The sequence below is a fragment of the Dipodomys spectabilis genome, unplaced genomic scaffold (assembly GCF_019054845.1).
Source record: "Dipodomys spectabilis isolate Male_0828 unplaced genomic scaffold, ASM1905484v1 ptg000054l, whole genome shotgun sequence".
In the NCBI taxonomy this organism is placed as follows: domain Eukaryota; kingdom Metazoa; phylum Chordata; class Mammalia; order Rodentia; family Heteromyidae; genus Dipodomys; species Dipodomys spectabilis.
This window is the reverse complement of record NW_024870731.1, coordinates 24,288,873-24,314,104: the sequence shown is the minus strand read 5'-3', so window position 1 is coordinate 24,314,104 and position 25,232 is coordinate 24,288,873. Positions and strand designations below refer to the sequence as shown.

Below are 25,232 nucleotides of genomic sequence, written 5' to 3'. Positions count from 1 at the left end.
CCTTGAGCTGAAGAGCTGAGGGACAACGTCCAGGCCCAGAGTTTAGGCCCCATGACCGACAAAAAAAAAAAAAAAGGCATCCCTTGCTTTTCCAAAAACAAACAAACAAAAAATACTTCTACATGTTGCTAATCTACACTATAAACTTGCCGGGTAATCATTACCATAAAATATTCTAATCTTACACACCTATTCAGAAGTCATTCAGGATCAACAAATAAGATAGACTTCATTGCTGTTCTTACTACATCTTGCAAGGTTAAAAATGACAACCTAAGCCTACTTTGGAGTTCCCCCGGCCAAATTTTCTTCTAAATAGATGTACAGGATTATTTCCCAAGTTAGTCATTTCACTTCACCATAAAATCCTATTACTTAATGGCTGGATATATGACTTAATTAGTAGAGTGTTTATCTAGAAAGCACAAGGCCCTGAGTTCAAGCTCACATACTGCCAAAATAAATAAAATAAACCTTATTTACTTAATCAATAGCTACCTTTAAGCATCTCCTGTCTACTGAACACTGAGGCGAGTCCCTCAGTACTTTTGGAGGACATGAGATCCAAGTGAGCCTTCAAGTGATACAATGAAGAGTGACAGCAGCTTCAGCTCTGCGACATAAAAGCCTGGATTTTAATTCTAGCTTTGTTCTTCCTTATTTTGTGAGCTTGGCCTATTTAGTTACCTTCTCTTATCCTGTGAATTGCAGGTAATAGTTGGATGGTGGTAGTTGGCTTAGAACGTCTGATAGTGTGCCTCATGCATAGTAAACACGACAACGCTTGTCGTAAGTGAATGAGGATGTGTTGGAAGGAGAGGGGTCTGATTAAACTCACCTGGATGGCTCTTTGCAGTGTGGATTTCCAGTCAACCATCCAATAGCAAGAAGCATAAATAGGAGAATCACTGTCCAGCCTGGCCCAAGTTGAAAGCAAGACCCTATCTCAAAAATAACCAGAGCAAATAGGACTAGAGGCATGGCTAAGTAGAGCAATTGCCTGGCAAGTACAGATCCTTAAGTTCAAATCCCAGTATTGCCAAAGGAAAATTTAGATTTCCAGAGCTCACCTCCTAACTCCACAAGCTTATCTTTTAGGTAGCTGCTCAGCCTTGGCCACTTTTAAAAGATGCTCAGGTGACCGCAGTGTACATCCCAGGTCAGAGTGACTGGGGTAGAGTATAAGGGAGTTGCATTTGTCCTAGCACACTATGCATAGTGTTTTCCTTCCCAAAAGAATGGACAAGTGTGTCCTCACTTCCATATTTTCCAAGTACTCACTAAAATCTAAAAAAAATCTCTAAATCCCACGCATGGGTCTTGACTGACTGTGTGGCCATGTTGTTTGGTGTGATCACACAAATGAAACTGAGAGGAACACACACCTTTACCCTGGCCCCCCAAAAACAAACAACATTTAAAGCCATTTTAAATTCCAGTATAAAGAAGTTCAATGTCCTAAAAGGAGGAAACCATTTCTCATTAACTGAGAGAGCATCCTGTCCTATACACACCTAGCAAATCATAACAATTGTCACATTTATCCCTTACATGCCACTCAGTTTTGTTTTCAGAACAAGAACCTGGTCAGGCCCACATCCCCACAGATTATTGTACTTTCCCTTCCCAATCTCTCTCTATGTATACGTATGTATATGTATATATGTATTGTGGCACACAGAGGGTACATATATACATGTTAGTTTGTGTGCAAAACTACAGTGCGTTTGATGTGGTGAACTGTACCCCTCAAGTGCCCAGCTTTGTCCCTGAATAATGAAAAGCAATGGGTAAGTATTCAGAAGTGAATGTGCAACTCTTTATTGTCTTTGGAAAAGATGTATTAAGAATTTAGCTGCTCACAAACAATAGGGGTTAGCTCACTGAAGAGACAGCATTCACCTGTTGGAGCATAATATGAATATGTACATGTATATGTATACATGTACATATACATATACAGACAGACTTTGTTCATTTAATAGGAATTATATTTCAACTTTTTGGTTATTGCTTGCTGGAATATTAATCTCCTCAAAGACCTGGTTTTGATTAGAAGTTTTGAAAAGAATTACCTTGGATCTTCTGGCATCGCTCTGGTTTTTTGGCTTCTTCTCCAAGTCCCAAATTTAAACTTTCTTGCTCATTAGCATCCTGAATTCCTCTACCCTCTTACGTGGTGATTTCATCCTTCAGCACACATTGTTCTTTGCAGGCCTACCAATCAATATAGTTATTGTTACAGGATACAGTAGATCCTTGCTCGTGAATATACACAACTGTAAGCGCCGAAGTTCTTTCTAGATCATAGATGTGATGTTTCTCATGGTATCTGGTTTGCACTTTGTTATTTAAAACAAAAACAAAAAAAAACACATATGAAATTGGGTTAAGAATTTTTTTTAACCTCAAGCATGTATGAGTGGTTTGAGGGCTTGTTTGCTATTTTGTTTTTGTTTTATTTTTTTTCTTGTCCGCCTAGAAGAAAATTGTGTCTGGGAAAGCAGCAGTCTCCCAGAACCTGATTCTTTAGACTCACACTGAAGATGTAAAGTTAGATCAACTCACTTAAAGAATAAGTGCTAGCCAGCATTTGGTATGAATTTTACAAATACAATGGATCAGCCCATTGTGCAGGAGAACCGGAGAGAATATGTCTCAGGAAGTCCAGTGTTTAGATAATCTGCTGTGAAGATGGAGGACTGGGAAGGCTTGGGGCAAGGGAGGTGGGTGGTGGGGAGATAGGAACATTCTTCCTCTGCTGGATTTAACTAGCTAGTCGGAGGATCAAGTCCTAAACTCCAGGGCTTGCAAGGTCAGGTGGTAAAGCTACAATAAAACCTCATCAGTTCAGACCCAGATCCTTGGAATCTGTGACAACTCAATGGCATATGTGGCTCTTTGAACGTATCTTAAATAAAATCTTCGACTCAATCTCAATGAACTCTAAGTAATTCTAGGCTCTTCTTACAAGTTAGGAATACCCTGTGCTTTTTATATATCCCACGAATTGGAAAATTAAAGTTACAGGCCAACTTCAATTTATAGGCCAACTTACCTACCATTATTTGGAAATTGGGAAGAACTTTGCACATCTACAATATATTCATATGATAAACCATGGATACCACTTACTTTTGTGCCCAATTACAGGTTGAGTTCAAAAGTAGTCCCCTCTCCCCCAACAATTCGGGGCTTTTTGCTTTCAGACTAGCATTTCCCCTCTCCAGTTACTCTGAATCCGTGAGGTTTTACTGTACATTAAAATGGAAACCGCAGGTGTCTATTTCCAGCCAAGTCAGCCTTGCAGAATGGTCCATGACTTGATTTTTTCCATTTAATTTGCAAACCAGCCACATGTTGATAAAGGAGAAGTAAGTAAAGTAAAATCTCATGAAAGAAGAAAGGCAGAGCCCTATTCTGCCTCCTAGTGGCTGTTAAAATATCCTTCCAATAACTAATAGAGCACAGAAGAGCTTGGCCATTGAACAAACCCTTTCATTTATGGAAATCTTTCCATAATCATGTTTCATGTTTCCAAACACCTTCCCATCTTTTCCTGTTTTTTTCCCCCCTGCCCTGTGGTGAATGCTCTGGAAAGTGTTTCTAGTATAAATACTTTATGGCACTGGGTGGAGAGGGGGAACAAGAGCCTGGCAATTTGTTTTTGTTTTTCTGCTCTCTTTGAAATCAGCAAAACAGGGCCTGTTGACACCACCACTCATTCTGCATGCTCCCTGCCAGAAATGATTAGTCAACATGCATGCATGCCTTTGAATTGCATTCACATCCAGCCCAGGCTGATGTGAATGACGCCCTCCGAGACCCTGCACAGTGATTTCCAAGGGCCCATGTGCATGCAAATGAGTTACTTCACTGATATTTTTTGGTTTTCAATGTACATATGTGTCCAACTTTCCAGCAAAGTAAGTCCTGACTTTACTCTGTGTTTCCTAGCCAAAGCCTGATCTCTCCTCCAGACTGGATACAAAACCAAAGGCTCCCCGCTGAAAGAGATTTTGACTCAAAAGTTCTGTAACAATTATGATAGTAGTTCCCTAGGACTTAGTATGGCATAGAATTAACATTTCCCATGTGTAGGGAAGTTTGTATCAGACTATAGACAATTAAGACCCAGATATGTAGATGTCAATGAATAATCATTGCCAATTTTCAAGTTAGACCAGCAGAAAACCCATAAACACAGTGAAGAAACTCCCCAATTCTAATACCTTAGCGCAAGACCTAGCCAACAATAGTTTTATAGAGCATGACTCAAACCTACTGAGTTATTGTAAATTGAACAGAAGTCCCATGTCTGTCGTTCCTGCAGCTGTGTCCTTTGACCGACAGGTCAGGCAAAAGGCTCTCTTACGGCAGGCCTGGACACTTGAGTGGTCATTTGTATCCAAAATGCTGTTCTCTTTACAATAAAGTGATCCCTGCTGGATGCACAGTCAGTCTTGAACAGTTAGGGCTGGAGTGCACACCTGTGTCTGAAGGAGATGCTCATCACCTCTCTGTCTATTGTTTTTCTGCCAAATTTCAAAGGCCTTTGCATGGTGGTCAGACTTAATGGTGGAGCACGCGGAGACATTTCTGTCACTCTTTGCTGTGGATATGGATGCGGCGTTAGAGGTGCAACCCCCCGACACATGGGACAGTTTCCCACTGTTTCAGCTGCTGAATGACTTTCTCCGTACCGACTGTATGTATCACCCTTGACTATTTGACTTTCCCAAACAACCTGCAGACATGCAGGTTTCGGTGACATCTTTCTTTCACATAGGCTGCAGGTTGGATACTGCTTTATAGTTTTATTATTATGAACACACACACACACACACACACACACACACACACACCTTATAGCTGGTGGGCATTCTCTTTCTTCCCTAAAATGTCTTTCTGCAGGAAGACAGTCATAGCAGAAGAACCCAAGAGTAATATGATAGGGAGCAGCCATTCCTGTGGTTCATTTGCTTTCAGATGAAGGAACTGAAAGAAAGCTCTTCCTGTTTTGCTATTGTTATCAAAAGATGTTTTCTAGATGAGAAACCATCTTACTGGGTTTTGTTTGCTTTCACACAAATGAATGAACTTAACCTCTTCACAGTTTTACAATTTTCAATCAAGAGATGATTTTTAGATGAGAAACACATTTCAAGCTAAAAGATACTGGAACTATTTCCAAGTGTCTTCCAGCAACAGTCATAAAAAAGTAGATCTCCATTCCAAGGAGGGAGGTGGAAGAGGGGAAATAGGGAAGGGGCAAAGAATGTTCTCTCTTCCTGGTAACTTAGTGGGGAGAAGGTCTTTTTAGAAGAGGGTAAAGTGGGTTGTTGTTTTTTCAATACCATTTTCATTCCAAACAGATTTAAGCATGAACTTTGATACTGATCATGTTCTCATGTTCTTTTTTTGTTTTGTTTTTGTCTTCCTTCAAAGCAGGGTATTTCATATAGAAGACAATTGTCTGCTTGTTATGCTTTACTCCGGGAAAGCAACTGTGGGTTCTTACCATGTTTTGCTTATCTGTTCTAGATAATTTGTGCAATGGAAAATTTCACAAACACCTGCAGGACCTGTTTGCCCCCCTTGTTGTTAGATATGTGGATCTGATGGAGTCCTCAATTGCACAATCCATCCACAGGGGCTTTGAGCGGGAGTCATGGGAACCAGTCAAGTAAGGAAACCTCTTTTGATACCATCGGAGTTTGGGTACAAATACTCAAGAGTCATTCAGAAATGGATTAAGGGTGTCACATGACTTTCATTGTTAGTACGGACAGCCAACAATTCCATACATATTTCCTACTAATAGTGCTCATAGCTTCCTTGTCTGAGTGAAGTTGGGAGGGAAGAAGTGGAAAAATGTTTTATGAAGTGAAAATCTGCTTTATTGCACCGTGTAAAGAAGAATTAAGAGATATAGCCAGGCACCGGTGGCTCATGCCTGTAATCCTAGCTACTCAGGAGGCTGAGATCTGAGGATAATGGTTCAAAGCCAGCCCAGGCAGGAAAGTTCGTGAGATTCTTATCTCCAATAAACCACTAGAAAACTGGAAGTGGCACTGTGGCTCAAGCGGCAGAGCATTCACCTTGAGCTGAAGAGCTCAGGGTCAGCGCCCAAGCCCAGAGTTCAAGTCTCATGACCGACCAAAAAAAAAAAAAAAAAAAAAAGAAGGGATATAAACTCAGCTGTGATGTTTATACAATGCATCTTACTCAACTGGTATTATCTCAAGGAATTAATATTTCCAGAAATGTGTCCCATAGGGTTCTGAGGAGAAACGTGAGAGTAGCAAACTTTTCTGTAAAAAGCTGGAGATCTCTGTCACCTACTCAATTTTTGCTAGCATTAAAATAGTCATAAATAATGTTTACACAACTGAGGGGTTGCGCTCCAATAAAACTTTATAAAAGACATAGTTTGCTGTTCTCTGGCCTGGATATTTGAAACATGCCTCCAAAAGAAAAAAAAAAAAAAGGATTCTATAGCCAAGTACATTTAAGAAGGACAATGCACAATATAAATCTGTGTGTTGTGATTTTGCTAATTTCCACAACTGCTAGGCAAATTTTAGGACCATTGCAAGAAAATGATAGATTCAGTGCAACCTCCATTCCCCAGGAATGAAGAGGTCTGTGTATGAATATGCCAGAAGGTCCCTGTTTGGAAAACTAGACACTCCCCTATGGAGAGAGTTTTGTAGTATATTTTGAAAAGCTCTTGTAAGGGCTGTTATTGGCTTTGACCTGTTAGATTATGGGATTTTTTTGTCTCTAAAAAAATCATTTTATTCTCTCTAGCTCTTTACAACTTTGGAATATAGTAGCTCATATGAAGCAAAATGGGGGTTATGTATTGGTAACTTTTAGGAACTTCAAAACTAATATTCAAGAGGCTTTTCTTCGATTTGGGAGTCTTGACTTCTACCTTACTTGTAGTAATTTCTGAATGGAGCCCCTCCCTCAAATATCACACTGTATATGACTCTCACAGCTTTCTCTCCCCCTTCCGTGTCTGAGCCGTGAAAGAAGGTTTTGACTTGCCCTGTGATCCCACAGTAATAGGTCATAGTTCTTCATCAGCTAGTTCTAAGAAGCTTAAATTTTAGCTTGTTATTTTTGAGTTTTATAGTGGTCTCTTAATATGTTCCTGTTCACTTTAATATGTCCCTTTATGGTAAAGCATTAATGGTGAACTTCTTATTTTTAACCGCTCCCTATAATCAAGACAGTGGTACATTGAAGAATAGCTGTAGAAAGGAAAAGACTTAAATGGGTAATGTTCACATTTTCAAAATAGCATTGGCTGTGAAATAGCAATAACTTGCGTGGATGTAAATATGGAAGGTATTCCCACCAACACTCATGGACACAGGTGGTCAGTACCCTTCACTATTTCCTAAAAAGCCCCAGATCTGGGGTCTTGTCTTGCATTCCCTCGCCAAAAAGAAAGAGCTTGACCCTCTATGAGCACGTTTTCTCATCCACAAGACTGAGATTTCACAAGATTCCTACCCAAGATCTGGGAACTGTCATGAACTCTGTGATGGTGTCACTGAAGTCATTTTATAATCTGTTAAATGTTTCAGAAGCCAAACATATGACTGCTATTCCTTTGGAAACCTTTAAAAGTCTTAGTACTATCTGAAGTAAAGATAGAATCAAGATCATTTTATAGAGTTGGAAGTCTTAGTCTGGAAATGTTTTGTTGGGGATTTTTTTACCTGATGAAAGGAAATTGAACTTGACCATTAGGAATTTAAATTTTATAAAGGAGTTATAATTGTGAATAATCACCTGCAACTACAGTTAGAGGGTGTGTGTGTGTGTGTGTGTGTGTGTGTGTGTGTGTGTGTGTGTGTGTGTGCACGTGCATGCGTGTGTGCAGGCATGCACGCACGTGAGCATACATGTGCCTCTGGGTTTAAATAATTTTTTGTTATCCAACACTGTGCTTTGGGCTAAAGAGTATTCATGAACATTCATGAACAGTATATGCCTTTCAGAGGTTTGTGTGAAGATATTTGAAAGGGCCAGCTAAAATAAAATTCTTTTAGACTACACACATTTCACTAGCTGATTTGTAGACGGTGGGCAGATGCCATAGAAAGCACTGAAGAATGGCATAGAACCGAGGATAGAGCAGCACTAGAGCATGCTTTGTGTTGAGAAGACAGCATCTCTCCATTCCTCCTACCAAATGAAGGAAACAAAAGTATGAATTTATATCTGACCACTTGTAAGAGGGCTAATAAAGAAGCAAAGATTTGTCCTTTTTTTTATTTTTGTCCATGTGAAGAATGATCTTTTTTTTAATCCTTTCATCAGGATCACTCCAAAATAAACTTTGTTTACTGTCTTTACAATTTTTCCCACATGATCCTCCAGTAGACACACACACACACACATAGCTCTGCACTGTAACCTTGCTCTCAAACAACTACATTGGTTATAGATAAAATGAGAAATATATTGTAGATTCTACTTCAAAATAACTGATGTAAAAAAAAATTAAAAAGGAAGGGGTAACATTAATCAAGATGCACTGTAATCATAAATGGACATGTTGAATTGAAACTTTTAATAACTCTTTAAAACTCTTAAAGATATTTTTTAAGTTTAAAAAATAGCCAGGTTACCAGTGTGGCTCATGCCTGTAATCCTAGCCACTCAGGAGGCTGAAATCTGAGAATCACAGTTCAAAGTCAGACCAGGTAGGAAAGCCTGTGAGAATCTTATCTGCAATTAATCACCAAATGTCAGAAATGAAGCTGTGGTCCAACTAGTAGTACTAGCCTTAAGCAAAAATGCTCAGGGACAGTGCCCAGACCCTGAGTTTAAGCCCCGGGATTGGCACACAAAAAATATTAAAACTAGAAAAGCAAAATAAATAAATAAATGGTGTGAAGAATGTTAAACATAAGTTGAGTTTGTTAAAACAACTGAAAATATTGCTTATCCTTCAAGTTTCTTTATTTCATTCAGGCCCTATAAAAAAAGAAAATAAAGCTATAATTATTTGGGCTTTATTCAACTGAAGTTACTTGCTAGGAGAAAGTCCTATGGCTAGCTTTCTTTTGAAAGACAGCTTCCATCTTTGTGAGGAGAGAAAAAGAGAGGCTACAAATCCGTTTCTAATAAAGCAGATGGAGTTGTGTTTGGATTCTCTATGCATTGCTGGAAAATGTCATTCAATAACTTCCAACAATGGCTAGAGGTAGGCTCTCCCAGGCAGGTCCAGATTGCCAATGAAACTTTATATCCTATTGTCTTCTCTTGAGTATTCATCAGGTTATGTCATAGAACTATCACCTATGGATAGAGAGATGGTTTACAATTCCTCATTGTGAATTTTTGGCCCCAACAAGCAGATGGTTCATATTTCCAGTAGCTCTTTCATGCTGGCACATGGTTAATAAGTTATGGTGGCCTTCAAGGTGGAAGGAAACCTACACAGCATCCACTCTAAAGTCTTTCCAGGTTTAGCCTTACCCACCTTTGCCAGCGCCCTTTTCCTGATGGAATGGTCATCTATCTGGATTTGACCTTCTCCAGCCACAGGGATTTCTTGATTTCATGGTTGCCCAATTCTAATTAGGGTATCTTTGAATGGAAAAACCAAATGCTGCTTCTTGACATATACCTACTGTAAAATTTGCATTCCTCACTTGTCAAATACACTTTCTTCCTCTCTGCTTGAGAAGTATATATGAAAGGTATTTTTAAAAAATAATGTCCTTGTTCAAATTTCTAAAGATGTCAATAAATTAATGGTAATAAACACTAGACCAGAGCTGTTATCAGTATGTAGGTGAATATATAGGTATTAGACCTGGGTCAGAAGTTCTGAAGATGTCTAACGACTTACTGGATGACCTTGATCTTCCTTTAGTTTACCCTCCCGGGGCTCAGAATGTTCCTTTATAAAATAAGAGCCCTTCCAATACTTGCTTCATATATACACATCTACACGGTTGAGCATCGCTCTCTCCCTAATACCAAGCACACAACAGGACATGGCACATAACCCACACCCAGCAAATACTCACTGATTGTTTGATATATTTATTATGGAGCTGATACAGACTAAAGAGTGTAAGAATACAGTCAAATAGTAATAGGGATTGGAAAGAGAAAAAGGCACATTCCCCTAATCAGGGATTTAAACCTAGTTGAATTCAAGCAACATAAGGAGAATGATTTTAAATACTTACCAGTGTATACATGCACAAATACAATGCACATGGTAAAAAATAAAATAAAAGTAGGAAATAGCTCTACGAGTAAGACTTGAAAAGGAGTAGAGTTGCTAGGAAAGAGCAAAAGCAGAAGTAGAAATGTGGGGAGAAAAGATTAATGTTTAGTTTGGGCCATGTTGGGCTTTTAAAGTGAACATAAGTTGGGGCTGGGAAGGTGGCTCAGTGGTAGAGCACTTGCCTTGCATGCCTGAGGCCCTGGGTTCGATTCCTCAGCACCACATAAGAAAAAAAGCCAGAAGTGGCACTGTGGCTCAAGTGGTAGAGCGCTAGCCTTGAGCTGAAGAGCTGAGGGACAGCGCCCAGGCCCAGAGTTCAGGCCTCACAATCAGACCCCCTCCCAAAAAAAAAAAAAGAAATCTAAAGTGAACATAAACTCAAGATAGATGTTTGGGAGGTTCTAGAATTATTTTTATTTTTATTTTTTTTTTGTACTAGGACTTGATCTCTGGGCCTGGGTGCTGTTCCTGAGCTCTTCACCTCAAGGCTAGGGTTCTACCACTTGAGCCACAGCACCACTTTGGTTTTCTGGTGGTTTATTGGAGATAAGAGCCTGCCCAGGCTGGCTTTGAATCTCAGTCCCCAGATCTCAGCCTCCTGAGTAGCTAGGATTACAGGTGTGAGCCATCAGCATCCAGCTTCATTTAGAACTTTTGTCTGTAGGTGATTCATTGTCAGTGAGGGCTTCCGATCCCCCAAGCTGGCAAAAATTGGCATTGGAGGTGTATCTTACTCTTCAAATATATTAATATGTAAAAAGCACAGGTCTACTTGCATTACATAAAAAAGTAAACATTGTCCCTGTGGTATTGAATTTCGATGGAAAGGAAACTGGGTGAAGTATAAAGGATAAGAAGTTGAGAAATACCACTCCAGATTCTGGGAAGATATCCAAGAGTGCCATGCCCAAGAGTGAGGGGTAAAACTAATAATAAATACCAAAAGAAGCTTTAGTGTCCACAGTACCAAGAGCAGACAAGATGGACTAATAGATTCATGCAACAAATGGCTCATAGAAGTAGAATATGTTCTGTATCTAAAGTCTACCTTCATCTATACCCTCCTCTATGAGAGATGATATAACCATCTTCTTTCTGCATGGAATCATAATCCTAAAGATTGACTGCACCTCCCATCATTGCTATCACTGGAAATAATAGCGCGCGCGCGCACACACACACACACACACACACACACACACACACACCATATGTACACACTCACCTGGAACATTCATCCTCTGAGCAAGAAGATGAGAATTGTTTTCCTCTAGAGCTCCAGAGACAGAAACTAAATGAGAGTTCTCCTTTTTCAGCAGAGTTGCCAAAATGAATGAAAAAAAACTAACTTTTATTTATTTTATTTTTGGTGCTGGTCCTGAGGCTTAAACTCAGAGCCTGGGCACTGCCTCTAAGCTTCTTTGCTCAAGGCTAACACTCTACCACTTGAGCCACAGCGCCACTTCTGGCTTTTGTGTGCATGTGAACAGGTGGTTAATTGGAGATAGGAGTCTTGCATACTTTCCTGCCAAGGATGGCTTTGTACTGGGATCCTCAAAGCTTAGCCTTCTGAGTAGCTAAGATTGCAGGTGTAAGCCACCAGTACCCAGAAAATATCCTTTTTTTTCTTTTTATTAACTTTAAGTAGTTGTACAAGGGGGCTGTCATTTAACAAAGCAGTTTATGAACGCAATGCCTCTTGATCAGCATCACCCCGTTCAACATTCTCACCTATTCCTCCCAACCCACCCCTTCATTCACTTTTCTTAATTTTGTAGGACGTACACTGAATTCTTGACTGCATTCTCCATTTGCAATAATCTCAAAATAGTCTATGTATCGGTTGCTAGGATTGTAATTCATTCTTCTTGTTCTAGCTAGAGACTTAACAATTATGGTTCTCAGAAAAGCATGATTAGCCGGACTCTGGTAGCTCATGCCTGTAATCCTGGCTACTCGGGAGGCTGAGACCTGAAGATCATGGTTAGAAAACCCATGAAACGCCTACCTCCAATTAAGTATCATAAAGGCTAAAAGTAGAACTGTGACTCAAGTGGTAGAGTGCTAGTCTTGAGCAAAAGGATTCAGAGACAGTGTCTAAGCCCTGGGTTCAAGCCCCAGACCAGTACAAAAAGGAAGGAAGGAAGGAAGGAAGGAAAGGAAGGAAGGAAGGAAGGAAGGAAGGAAGGAAGGAAGGAAGGAAGGAAGGAAGGAAGGAAGGAAGGAAGGAAAGACAAGACTAATTTGTTCTTAGATAGTTTAGAGTACTCCTTAAAAATAGCAATTTGTTACAATAATGAGTAATTTTAGGAGCCTGATCATCAGAACTAGTAGAAAATTCCCCTTGATCATATATTAATTAATAAAACATTGTGCTAGGAATTCGCCTTTTTGATTATTGATGTTGATGCAATATTAGAAACATTAGAACTATACTGTATTATTTTGCTAAAAGCAGAAATATTAAGCACATTTTATCATTTTAACAGTAGACCATTATAATCTGACCCATGAAGGAAATGTTTCTATGTGAACCCAGCGCAGTAGTCTAGCTAAAATGTCATATTTTCTAAAATATAATGTTTTGATTTGATTAATATAAGTCTTTTTTATTTTTGTGTACAAATTGAAGCTCGCTTTTAATTTGTGTACCCACCATCCGCTAATATGTTTAGGTTGAGTTACTTTTGCATACATTTGTATGTTATTCATTTCTAGCTACTTTTAATCTGCTCAGAATTGACATTTTAACTTTCCAGCCTGCCATCTCTAGGATCTTCTAATTCCTTGATCATTATTCAGTGTGTGTATCATTTAATGATCACATTTGCTTATATAGGCTTACACATGTCTCAGTGGAAATCGCCAACGGATTTGTTACATGGCAGTGTTTAAGACTGAGAACCACTAGGGACTGAATTCAAAAGCAAATTTCCCAGTTAAACAGAGACACGTGGAAGGAAAAGTTCCTTTCTCCCCCCCACCCCCACTTCCCACTTAATAGTCGTATTTATCTCGCCTTCTTTTGGCCTTTTTCACAAAAGCACCCTTCCATCCGAAGTTGTGATGTATAATTGACGTTCACAAAATGTGACACAGATGGGCTAAATCTCTGAAACACCTATTTCCCCTCCTGTAGAGACACTAGGTGAGCAAGTTTGCATTCTAGGTTTTTGTGTGTACATGCCAGGGCTTTACTGCCATTATGCAAGAGTAGGATAGGAATCAAAGCTATTGACAAGATCCAGCACTTGTGCCTTCATGGGAGGCCTGCCCCACAATCAAACCCAGAGGCGGCTCCAGCCTTCCAGGAGTCCTGCTAGTCAAACACAGCTTGCCCCAGGCAGAGCTACTTTGGCAAAACTTACTCTTCTGCTACAAGATCCAAAAAGAGAACCTCAACTCCTCTGCCAAAGTGCTGTCAACTCCATTTAAACGGGAAGGCTCCTCTCAGAGTCAGAGCTAGGCTGGGCTCTACTGTGCCAGTGACTTTGGCTGGATAGAACACCCTTCAAATGCCACTGCAAGATGTGCAGTGCCAGCGTTTAGAGCAGTGTGTGACACAGACCCTCCTAAGTGATATGGATGGTTTGATTTAGAGGTGTTCTCTCTCTCTCTCTCTCTCTCTCTCTCTCTCTCTCTCTCTCTCTCTCTCTCTCTCTCTCTCTCCCCCTTCCTCTCCTTTTCCCTCTCCTTCCCTCTCTTTCTCCCTCTCCTCTCTCTCTCTTCTCTCTCTCTCTCTCTCCCGCTCTCTCCCCCCACCCATAAAACCATCCATCTTTCTTCCATCATATCAGTTGAGCAAAATAACCAAAAGCTGAGGAGAGGTAACACTGTTCACGTCTTACTCATTGTTAACTGACTTTAATTTTTTTGTAAAAAAAAAAAATACACAGCTTGGTTCATTTTTATGCTCCAAACACACCCCTGTAACCGTCACCAAAATTAAGAAAAGGAATATCCTTAATCTGCCCAGCGCCCTGCTCAGATCTCCTTTTCCTGCCTCTGTCCTGTTTCCAAGATGGCTCCCATGATGTGAAGTCATGTCTTAAATTTTCCTTGGGTCCTAAGTGTGCAGGAAGTGTTTCTTTTTTCTTTTTTTTCCCCCTGAATTTGAGGTGTCTGCTGTGTGTAAACATTTCTCCAGTCTTAGTTTAAGATAGAAAGTGTATATTTTCTTTAAGTGTTCTATAAAAGCAGAGCTTTATTCCTCATGTGACATCTTGGCCTCTGCCACCAGCTTTGTTTCTCCTTTGCACATACTCTTGTGTTTAGAAGTAGCCATTGGAAAGAGTTCTGCTTCTGTGCCTGGTCATTGTGCATTCTAATGAGTGAGCTTCCCTTCCCGCCTTGAGTTAATATCTGACTTGACAAATGAGCTTCTAGGAATAACAATTTGTCAATCAAACTAAGCAAATTGAATAATAACTAGAGAAATAAAAACAATTCAGCATTTCTGTCTTCCAAAAGGTTTCTTGATGGATACGTATCATTTGTATGTATTTATGAGGGGTAGTGTAATGTTTTGATTCATATATCCATTGGGCAGTGACCAACTCAGGTTAGTTAGCATGTCCATGACCTAAAATTTTATCATCTCTCAATGGTGAATACATCCAAGTTCCTCTCTATTATCTTATTTTCAGATTTGTAATCATTATTAATTAATTCACCCTGGTATGCCATGTAGCCATAGAACTCCAGCACTTGCTCTTTCTATCAAACAATAAATTCTACCCATTGATCTACCTCTCTCTCTCTCACACACTCTCTTTCTCTCTCTCTTCCTCCTCCTTTTCCTCCTATTCCTCTCCTCTTTCCCTCCTCCCTCCTCTACTATTTATATCAGTCCAGCTGTTTCACCGTAGCCCCAGTCCCCATCATGCCAAGAATTCCATAAACTTCAAGATTGTAATCTAAGACTTTTGGTAAAGGGTTTGGAAGCTGAAGGGCCCTCCCAAAGACATGTAAATGATGTGATCATTGTGTCCACACTTTCCAATTACTCTCTGGTTATGTGGTATTTTTGTTCTTCCCCATTAACATTTGTCATTTCTCTCTGAGCTACGTCACAGCTTCCTGTCTGTAAACTGCTTTCTGGAGTATGTCGCTTAAGTGTTCGCTGTTGTCTTGCTGTGGACTTAGCCAGTTTATTTACAACTGTTGTGTGCTTCTGCCACATCTGCATTGTCACTGTGATGGTATTTTTTTTCTTTCTGTCTGTTTCTTCCACAGGAGTTTAACCAGTAACCTACCCAATGTGAACCTACCCAATGTGAATCTTCCCAAAGTACCAAATCTACCAGTTAACATCCCTCTAGGCATCCCACAAATGCCTACTTTTTCGGCACCGTCATGGATGGCTGCTATTTATGATGCTGAGTGTGTATTCAGTTCACATTAGATCTCATTTAAATTTAAGTGATCTTGGCATGGATATGTATTGTTTATTTCTATACATCCTATGTAACAGAGTAGAGACGGATAATTAGACATATTTTGCTGATCATGCGGAGACAATATTGTTTATTTCTGGCATGCATCATGTTTGTAAGACATTGCTATATATGCGGCACTAACAATTTGTCTTACGCCCACTGAATGCTTGAGGACTATGTTTCACTTCGTGAATTCTTTTGCACAAATATGCTGGCCTCTTTTTCATTGCAGGTGATAAGACTTTAGAAATTAGCTTGGCTGACCAGTTGTCTGTAGTATGATCCAATTCTAAGAGAGAGGCATACTTACTGAGAAACTGGATTTTGGTTTTGGGGTTTTTTTTGTTGTTGTTTAATACTACAAATTCTTGTAGACGGATTAAGCCCAAAAGCATATTTCTGGTCTCAGCATACGGCAGGATAGAGTAACAGCATGTTCAAGGCTAAATGAAAACTCTGAATAGACTGAGCTCCGGGTAATGTACGTATTATGTAAAGACACTTTCCAAGGTCCAAATAAAACATGAAGCTTTGAGGTCTGGGTAAAAAAAGTCTCTAAGTTGGATAATGTAAGGGTCCAACAACAAATATATAAATTTTTGTAGCCACATCCTCTGTGGTTTGTGTATTGGTTGTTCTTTATCTTTACCCATATGAATGTCAGAGTTCTATGAGGTAGATTTTGCTGGAGCCTCAGCTGCTGCCTCAAAGCCAGACTTTTGGGAAAATGGGGATTGAATGGTCATTTCTTCTAGCTTCGGAAATGAATCCCCTTTTCTTTTTTTTTTTAACCTTTCAAGAAGAAGATCCAGCACCCCTTAATTCTACCTCGGGGAAACTAAACTAGAACCACATGCATGATTTAATAAGTGAAATAAAGTTTAGCAATTCTATACCCTCCTTTGATCTTTGTCTTTGACCACAGCTAATTATAGGCCAGATAGGCATTTTTCTTTAAAGAATACATTGGCACATTTTCAAAGGGAAGTGCTATTATCTAAGGAATAAAAAATGATCTGACACTGGCAGCGATGTTTTGAAACCTTGAGATCAAATTCATCAAGCGGCCATCAGCATTTTGATTTTGCAGTAGTCCAGGTAGAGAGCAAGACATTTAAACAACTTGTCTACCTGGCTCCTCCAAAGCTGCCTAGTATTTTTTTTAAACACCCTGTAATTGTTCCTATAATAATAATGAAATCATGTGGTCAATGCATCTGATTCTCTTTTTAAAGACAAATTGAGACCTCCAAAAAATTATACCTAAGGAAAAATCTTCTAAGGAAAATACATCATATTCATGCTAAGATGACTATATTAGAAGTTAGATTAGGTAGTCTATGTTTAAAATTTTGAAAACTAAATAGCTGAAAGCTTCTCTTACCTTCTTCTGTGCATGCTCTGTGACAGTGTTTTTTGAAAAGATATGAATCAAGACATTATAATAAAGCAGATAATGGTCTCCGTTCAATTAATTAAGGCATGAGTGAGAACACATTTTGGTAACTGCTCAGCAATCAAAATAATCTTGGTGCTATTGCCTTAACATTAACAGTTTATCTTAAAAATAAAAAGAAAATATTCTTTTCCTCATGTCAAAACTTAATAATAAGCTCTTCAAAGAAAAAAAACCCTACAAGAATTTTTTGAAACTCTGAAACCAGATGGGTGTCAAAATGTTGTTGTAATAAATACCAATTATTGCATTCATATGTACTTAATGATTTAAAACATCAACCATGCAGTTCCAAAACGGGGCTTACACTAGACAAAGTTGGGGTTTCTTCTGTCTCCCCCGACAAGTGTAGGGTAGGATGGTGGGGGGGGGAAGGCTGAACTTTCTAGAGAGTGAAGGCATTCCCCCATTTCTGAGCCCTGCTTACGATGGTAATCTTGAGAAGAAGGCGTGGATTCTCAGTCGTCCACCAGGAAATGCCTGATTCTATATCTTTTCATGATTCTAGTTTTCCTTCTTTGCCACCTTTCATTTTAAGGACGTGTTTCCATGTTACCTGCTCCTTCGTGTCAGATACATCTACATACTGACCTCAGACTGGTCTGTCCTGAAAACATTACCCTGTTGGTCCAGGCCGTTAGTCTCGGCATGTTAGGAGTTTGCTCCCGCTCCCCACCCCGCAGTAGCTGTGTATGCATTTATGCACTAGCTATATTTCTCTCTGAAGCATTAATTCAATGCAGCTGGCATCTGTCACAATAGAAACACCCACTCTCATCTGTTTCTATAGACGATGTCAGAACAAGTGGTAATGCATGGTGTGTTGGACATTTTATAAATTACCGTGTTAGCATTAGTGGTACGCGAGGAAGGGGGTGGGGGGTGGCCACCCCTCAGAGCTCCAAAAGAGAAAGCCAGCCAGAGAAGGGCAAAGGGGTGAGAGGTGGAGCATTTCCTCATATACAGGCTTTCCATGGATGCCCCAGGTAAATGTTGCTTGGATGTCATTGTACAGAAAGGAATCAAATCCTATTTCTCCCCTCTGTACGGAGGACTAGGTAAGCTGGTGAATGGGAAAAGAGCTTATGCTTTGAGCTCCAAGCATTGCAAATATCCCCTGCCTCCCCTCCCCTCATCCTGCCTGGGGCTTGCCTATACAATGGGCTGGTCTTATGACAATTGGAATATAACTAAACCAAAGAGGAATTCTGGATTCAAGGTATCCAGGTATCCCCGCTTCAATCTTGAGTCACCCCAGTTTCTTTCCAGCTCTTCAAGAGAGAAAGCAGGTCCTCGCTCACCACTTTGTTAGCACTGTCCTTTTAAAAACGGAAAGTCTTGTGCAGTTTCCAAGAGGCCTCCACTCTGGAGGGGAGCTGGGGAAATGCATGAAGCCCTGGAACCTAATAACTGCATGTTGCCATGTAGTTATTATCCACGGAGATTTAATTCTCCCCCTGGTCATGGCCTTCATCTGAATCATCACATGTCTTAATGTGGTAATTAAAAGAAGGCTGATTTTTACCATACACCATTGCCTAGTTGTTACAGGATGGTATTCTTCAGACTCTCACTGGTCTGGAGTAATTGGCTGAGCAAAGTAGACTGAGTCATGTATGGTAAAACTCAAATTATGCCGGTGGAGATTGCCCCCTATCTCCACCGCCAACACACGTCGTTGTGTATGTGGAAGCCACTGTTTGCCTTAAGCCTTCTAGCCTCTAGTTGTCTCTGTGTTAGTTTCTTCCCAGCCTGAGGCCATTGGGTGACTCTTGTTTTCTAACTTTTATCCTGCCAGTAACGGATCAGGCACCTCTGAAGACCTATTCTGGAAACTTGATGCTCTTCAGACCTTCATTAGGGACCTGCACTGGCCTGAGGAAGAATTTGGAAAGCACCTAGAACAACGGCTCAAGTTGATGGCAAGTGACATGATTGAATCCTGTGTCAAAAGGTAAGCACAGGTGCTCCACAGGTTCAACCCACTTTCTCCATTGTCCACTAACTCCAGGAATAGCTAATGCCTAATGTCTCCTTTTTTCAGTAAGCTGTGATTTGGAGTGTTTTAGAAAAGGAAATTGTCTAGCTTTGGAATTGTCTGCTCTAACCCAGTCCCCAACTGATTTGGCTGCCAATATCCTCATAGTTGTTGGCTCCATTGGGAAAAGACTCATGTTTATACTTTTTCATCTTTTTTTGATTATTTTTTTATTGTGAAAATACCCTGCAGAGGGGTTACAATTACATGGGCAAGGTAATTGAGTACATTTCTTATCGAACATTGTTGCCTCCTCCTTTGTTTCCCCTTCCCATCCCACTTTTTCATCTTTTTATCTTCAACATCCCCAGTGGTGTCTAGCAGAAAATATTTACATGATAAATATTTATTAAGTATGTGAATGTAGAAAGTGAACAGCTTGGAAGAAATAAGACAAGAGTCTACACTTCTACCTCCAGTGTATCTGAAATGCGGATCCTTAGGTCACAAGAATTTAATAATTCCCCAGCAAAAGAAGGTGAGGCCTCAGCATGCACATTCATTCAGTACAGGAGCCCAGTACCTGCTATGTGCAGTTAGTTAGCCAGAAGCTTAACTGAGTATCACAGAAGGGCATGTGACTTTGAATGTACCCTAGGCCTTGTCGGTTTTGTTGGTTTGTCACTGTGGATTCTGGGATTAAGGAAGTTCATTGCTGCACTGGAGAGAGTCCCCATGAAGACTGTTCTAGGAAGGTGAGGGGAAGAAAATGAAGACAATATACATCCCTTCAGCAAAGTTGTTTTTAGTTCTTCCCATACTCTCTGCACAAAAACTCCCTTATGGAGTGTCTTCTACGTATATATGAAATACAGAAGTAAATTCCATAGATTTGACATCATTACCCTACCTCCCCTAGGCACACATCCAACTTTTTTTTACAGCTCATAACTGTTCCCTTATTTTTCCTCATTCAAAAAAAAAAAAGTAGTAGACCATAAGCAGCACAGGCTACTCGAGTTCTCCAGATGTTGTATAGTTTAGATGATGATGAATCAGTTGTTGGGGACACAGGGGAGGGAGGAGGTGTGGATTTGCCTAGAAGTGCTCTGAATCCATCATTCATCTTGGAAGAAGAACAGAGAAGTCATAGCCTCAAAACTGGGAGACCCAGTGGCAAAAGACCAATGCCCTCTCAGGTAGATGAGCTGCAATGCTACAGGAAATGGGGAAGAACCCTGGGCTCTGGAGTGTCCCGGTAGGCCTTTTATGCTACTTCTTGAAGCTTAGACTTCCAGATCTTCACTTTTGCTCTTTTCTTTTCACCCTTAAAGCCAAAGACAGATCTGCTTCTCAAATCCATAGTCAAAAAAAAATCTCCTCAGGGTTTTATATTCTACCATCTCCTACATAGTCTTATCAATTTCAGGAAAAGCAATGACTTTCCAGTGGCCAAACTATTTAAGCCAAAATCTTCTTACAAAACAGTTCCCCGAGGCCAAAGGTTCTCCCCTGATCTCACCAAGAAGTTGAAATGTGTTAGAATTAAGATTTACCAGCGCCTGATTATATGCAAATATTCTACAGAAAGACATGTATCTCCTTCGTGGAGAAGCCAGTGTCCTGGGTAAGGAGTAGGAAATAGCAGCTCAGAGATAAGGGGACTGAGGATGTTCAAGCTGGTAAGACTTTGATTTAATCCCATAGAACATTTCAGTAATCCTTATGGTTTAGATACCCAAAGAAAGTGAGTTAATCAGCAACAGGAAGCGGACCTGACTATGGCCTCTTGGCATGCTCACCCACCTGGTTCCAGTGACATGCTTATTGTGTGGTAGCCAAGTACCCTTTTATTGTTAAAACCTAGTCCATGGGCTCCTGAATTGCCAGCTGTCCCTTCCAATTAAGGCCCTAGACTTAAGCACAAAGGTAGAAAAGAGCAAAAGCAGCTGGAAATACCACCCCCTCATCTCCAGCTTTAGAAGAGATGACATAGAGAAGTTCTTGAAGAATATTTCAAGACATAAAATCTTCATTAGAAGAGCCTTAGAACCATTGTTTTTCTTTTGGGGGGGGCAGAATAAATAATCTTTGTTCTAGGACAATGTAGTAAGGATGTTTATTCATGAAATATGCAATGCTAAAAATATCAATAAGAAACACTTGGTATCTTAAGTTTCCAGGGGAGTTAATTGACTCACCTGACAGAGAGCCTCTAATCTAGAGTCTGTCACATTCTGAACTGAATCCAAAACAAGGTAGCCCGGCTCTAGCCTCAACGAGAGTCAGTTGTGTTAAATGACCCCTCCCTGCCCAGCTTTAGGATCCCTTAGATCCCTCTCAATCATATTAATTTTGCATTCACCTTCCTCTTTCACAGCCCTGCACTCCACGGGCTGTGAACAGTTCCCCTGTGAACACAGAAAATGATTGCTTCATTGGAAGGAAGCATTTTAGCATTTCCATTTCTCAGATTGGGCCGGAACTGGCACCTCAGCTTCAGAAGATCAGCCACAGAGACCTGTCCAACTCAGTCCCCATCAGGCTTGCTTTTCACAAAATGAGAAGAGGATGTATTTTCAGCAGAGCTTAAAATGATCATCATGATTAGAAAGCTACTTCAGTGCACGGAGACTTTAGAAGCCAAGATGCATTTATCTTTAACATGATCATATAATCTATAGGGGTGTTTTGAGGGTTTGGGTTTTTTTTTCCTTAAGAACTGGGCTTCCAACCTTAGAAATTATACTTGGCTTCCCTGCATGCACCCAGGGTGTGTTAGCAAGCTGGCATCCTTTCCTGAGCTAACTAGCAGTGTGATCCTCCTATGCACTGTTAGAAAACTGCTACCAATTCCTCTTAAAGCCATGCTTTCCTGGTGACTGCATGAGCCCAGGATCCTGACAGAGAACAATGCTGAAAACCATTAGACACATTAGATGACCGGGGTTTTAATAAAGCTACTTGCTTTTCTTTAAACACATGTGATGATGTGACCCACTTCTCTGAAACCTTTTAGGATATAGCTGGGCTCCTTTACAATGCCAGCATCAAAGACTCAATCTCACACCTGTATCACCCACTGCCCATGCCCAGCTAGGGTTTTCTGGGAGTGGTTAAGTACGTGCTGGTGTCAGAATGTCACCTATATGAGAATAATATTAGGTTGGAATTCTACCATTACACAATTCTTGACTTGTGGATTAGAGACATAAACTCTATATTATATATTAGACATAGTATAATGTCATAAACAATACTGTTTTTATTTTAAATTATATACTTACTGCAAAACAGTGCATGGACAACACTTTTTTAATCATGGAATTTTTCTGAATACCACACCTTTTAAAAAATTTCACTCCTTCTCCCTAAAGAGTAGTCCTCTTTAACAGCTTGATATAATTTCTTCTTATAACTCTTGAACAAGAAAAAAATCTGGGCTTTAGTTTGGGGTTTTGTGTTGTTTGTTTGTCTTTAAGATGATATCACAAATTTGTGAAATTTTTTCCCTTTTTGGTCTCTTTCAAACCCAGAAAGAAAAAAAATCCAACAACAATGAATGTCATTTAAGATTTTTCTTTTCTGTGAGGTTTTGAAGATTAGAAACTGCCTTTTTTGTGTTGTTTTTTTTTAAATAAAGTGATTCAAGGTAGGCAGTAGCCAATGTGAGAGAACTTATATAGGCTGTAATGCTATAATCGGGTTTTTATTCATTCATTCTCTTACAATTAAGATTCTCCATACCATGTAAACTATAGACAGAAACACACTGAGCTACAGGTGTTCCATGTACTGCCGAGAAAGGAAGGGTGTGTGTAGCTGTCCCCATGAATAGGCCTTCCTTAGATGGGGAGGTCATTTAAAAGAGAACACATGTGAAGACATTGTCAATTGAAACTGATTACGGCCTTCAATTTTCTTTTTCACTAACCTCTCAGAAAAATGTCTCCTCCACCTGCTGCCATCTGAACACTGAATTGGTCTTTTCCTACTTTGTTTTAATAGAACCAGGATTGCATTTGAAGTTAAGCTGCAAAAAACCAGTCGATCAACAGATTTTCGAGTCCCACAGTCAATATGCACCATGTTTAATGTTATGGTTGATGCCAAGGCTCAATCAACAAAACTTTGCAGTATGGAAATGGGCCAAGAGGTAAAGAAAAAAAAAGTTTTTTTTTCATCTCTCGCCATTGATCATGTAGAAGAAAACTTCACAAATCCCTTCCATCTATCCTAGTCTGCTAGTTTCAAAAATATACTCTTTAACATTTGCAGATTAAGCCACGAATAAGTGCTTGGTATCTGTCAAGTACATTTCAGAGGCATGTGCTGATGAGTGTGCCAGTCACTTGGAAGTGATTCTTGGCAGGGGGGTGGGGGAGTGGGAGTGGTTCCTTTAAGCTAAGCAATGTTTGATGACCTTATTTATTAGGCTGGTATCTCCAACAGATCCATGTTTGCCAGCATCCAATTCACTTTCACATCTGAAGTACATTTTATCACTTGGAACATCTGGACAGCAGGAGAGCTTTTTCTTGCATCCAGCACTTTCTAGGATATATGATGTTCGATCACACTGCTCCCCAATCCCCAGCCAGCAGCAGGTTCTGTTGAATGTCCAAAATTTGCAGCCTTTCAACTTCCCATAGATGGATTGTGAATCTTCCTTGACCGAAAGTTTAGTCCTCTGCTGCGTTTCCAATTCCAAAGCGGTATTTAAAATGTAAAGGAGAAGGAAACAGCAACTTGGGTTTGATTAAAGACTATCATGATCATTTTTCTCCGATGGCCTTAAGCCAGCTAGATATTCATATACCAATTTAGAATTAATTCAGAAGCATTTCTGGCAACTCTATGTTGTTGCCAATTGGCATCAATTGCTCCTAAATCAGATCTTTCAATACCAGCCTTACAGGCTCAGAATTTTTACTAAATTATATTTGCTCCTTATTCGTTATTTATTTTCTCTTTCGGCACCTTCCATTTTTAAATGTGGGTTGGTGGTATTCTCTTCCTGGCAAGATCTTCTCCAACCTTGTTCCCCACCCCTACAAGTGAGCTTCCTCAGCCGCCTCCTGCTAGCTTCTGTTCCTCATTTGATTTTCCTTTCAAGCTTTTCCCAGGGAGCAAGTTCTAGGCACTGAAGTCAAATGCCCGGGCCCTGGATTTTCTTTCCCAGCTCCACTTGCTACATGAGATCTGGTACCATGATTCTCAAATCCCAAACACCATCCAGAGAGATTCAGAAGACCCAATTCATTGCGTCCTGTCCAAAAGCTTCTGGACTGTGGGATGCAGATTTGCATTTCTGACAAGTTCTCTGGCTATACTGATTCTCTTGGCTGTTCCACAGACCTGAGTTTGAGGGTTACTAGTTTGGAAGTCTGGTATACAAAAAAATAATTTAAAGGGAAGGACTTGGGCAGCTAGCATTAGCCCCTGGGAAAAGGCCTTGGTTGGCTAAGTAGATGCTTGAATTCTCACAATGGTTTCACTGCAAACTAGAATTGCACAAGTCAGTCTGCCTCTTTAGGCCTCAGTTTCCTTGTCTGTAAAATGATAGCGTTGCTCCAGCGTTATGTTTTCAGCTACAAACATCACTTCTTCAGATTTTACCCAGAAGGCCAGCCTGTGACAGAGCTAAAAATAGAGCTGCGCTGAATGAAGGGTAAAGGGAGGTGAGGAAGGAAGGGGGGAGGGGGCCCAGAGCCCAAGCTGGTGAGTTCCTCTCCAACTTTTACCTCTTCACACCCACCGCCCACTCTAGCTTCTCTGGGGGACTCAGCAAGCTTTTAGGCTTCACAAAGCCCACTTTCAAAACCTTGTTCAGGAAATCTCTGAAATTCACTAAACAGCTCTTTGAGTGTATACTTCCTAGAATACTAACTATTCTTTCTGAATGTTTCCCCTTGAGTCACTGTTACTGCTTTTTTTGTTGTTGTTCTTTTCAATTGAATTATACTTCATCCTTTACCTAATTTTTAACCCGATTATTCGTGTCTTCGTTGTTGAGTTGTAAGAGTTTTTTGTTTTTATTTTTTTTAATATCTCCTTCATGATAGACTATTACATACATGATTGTGGTCTCTT

The 25,232-nt window shown here is 40.1% G+C and overlaps 1 protein-coding gene across 10 annotated transcripts in view; it reads left to right on the top strand.

Annotated features, from left to right (window-relative positions):
• The window catches only part of Cadps (calcium dependent secretion activator), a 445,968-nt gene that overhangs the window by 349,214 nt on the left and 71,522 nt on the right, over positions 1-25,232 (top strand). For 3 of the 10 annotated variants that reach the window (XM_042679880.1, XM_042679875.1, XM_042679877.1), the window contains 6 exons: positions 3,354-3,374; positions 4,552-4,708; positions 5,545-5,686; positions 15,503-15,649; positions 18,960-19,115; positions 23,148-23,295. In XM_042679880.1, the coding sequence (XP_042535814.1) occupies positions 3,354-3,374; positions 4,552-4,708; positions 5,545-5,686; positions 15,503-15,649; positions 18,960-19,115; positions 23,148-23,295 (771 nt within the window). The remainder of the gene's footprint in view (positions 1-3,353; positions 3,375-4,551; positions 4,709-5,544; positions 5,687-15,502; positions 15,650-18,959; positions 19,116-23,147; positions 23,296-25,232) is intronic. The other 7 variants (XM_042679874.1, XM_042679878.1, XM_042679879.1 and 4 more) reach the window with 3 other exon arrangements.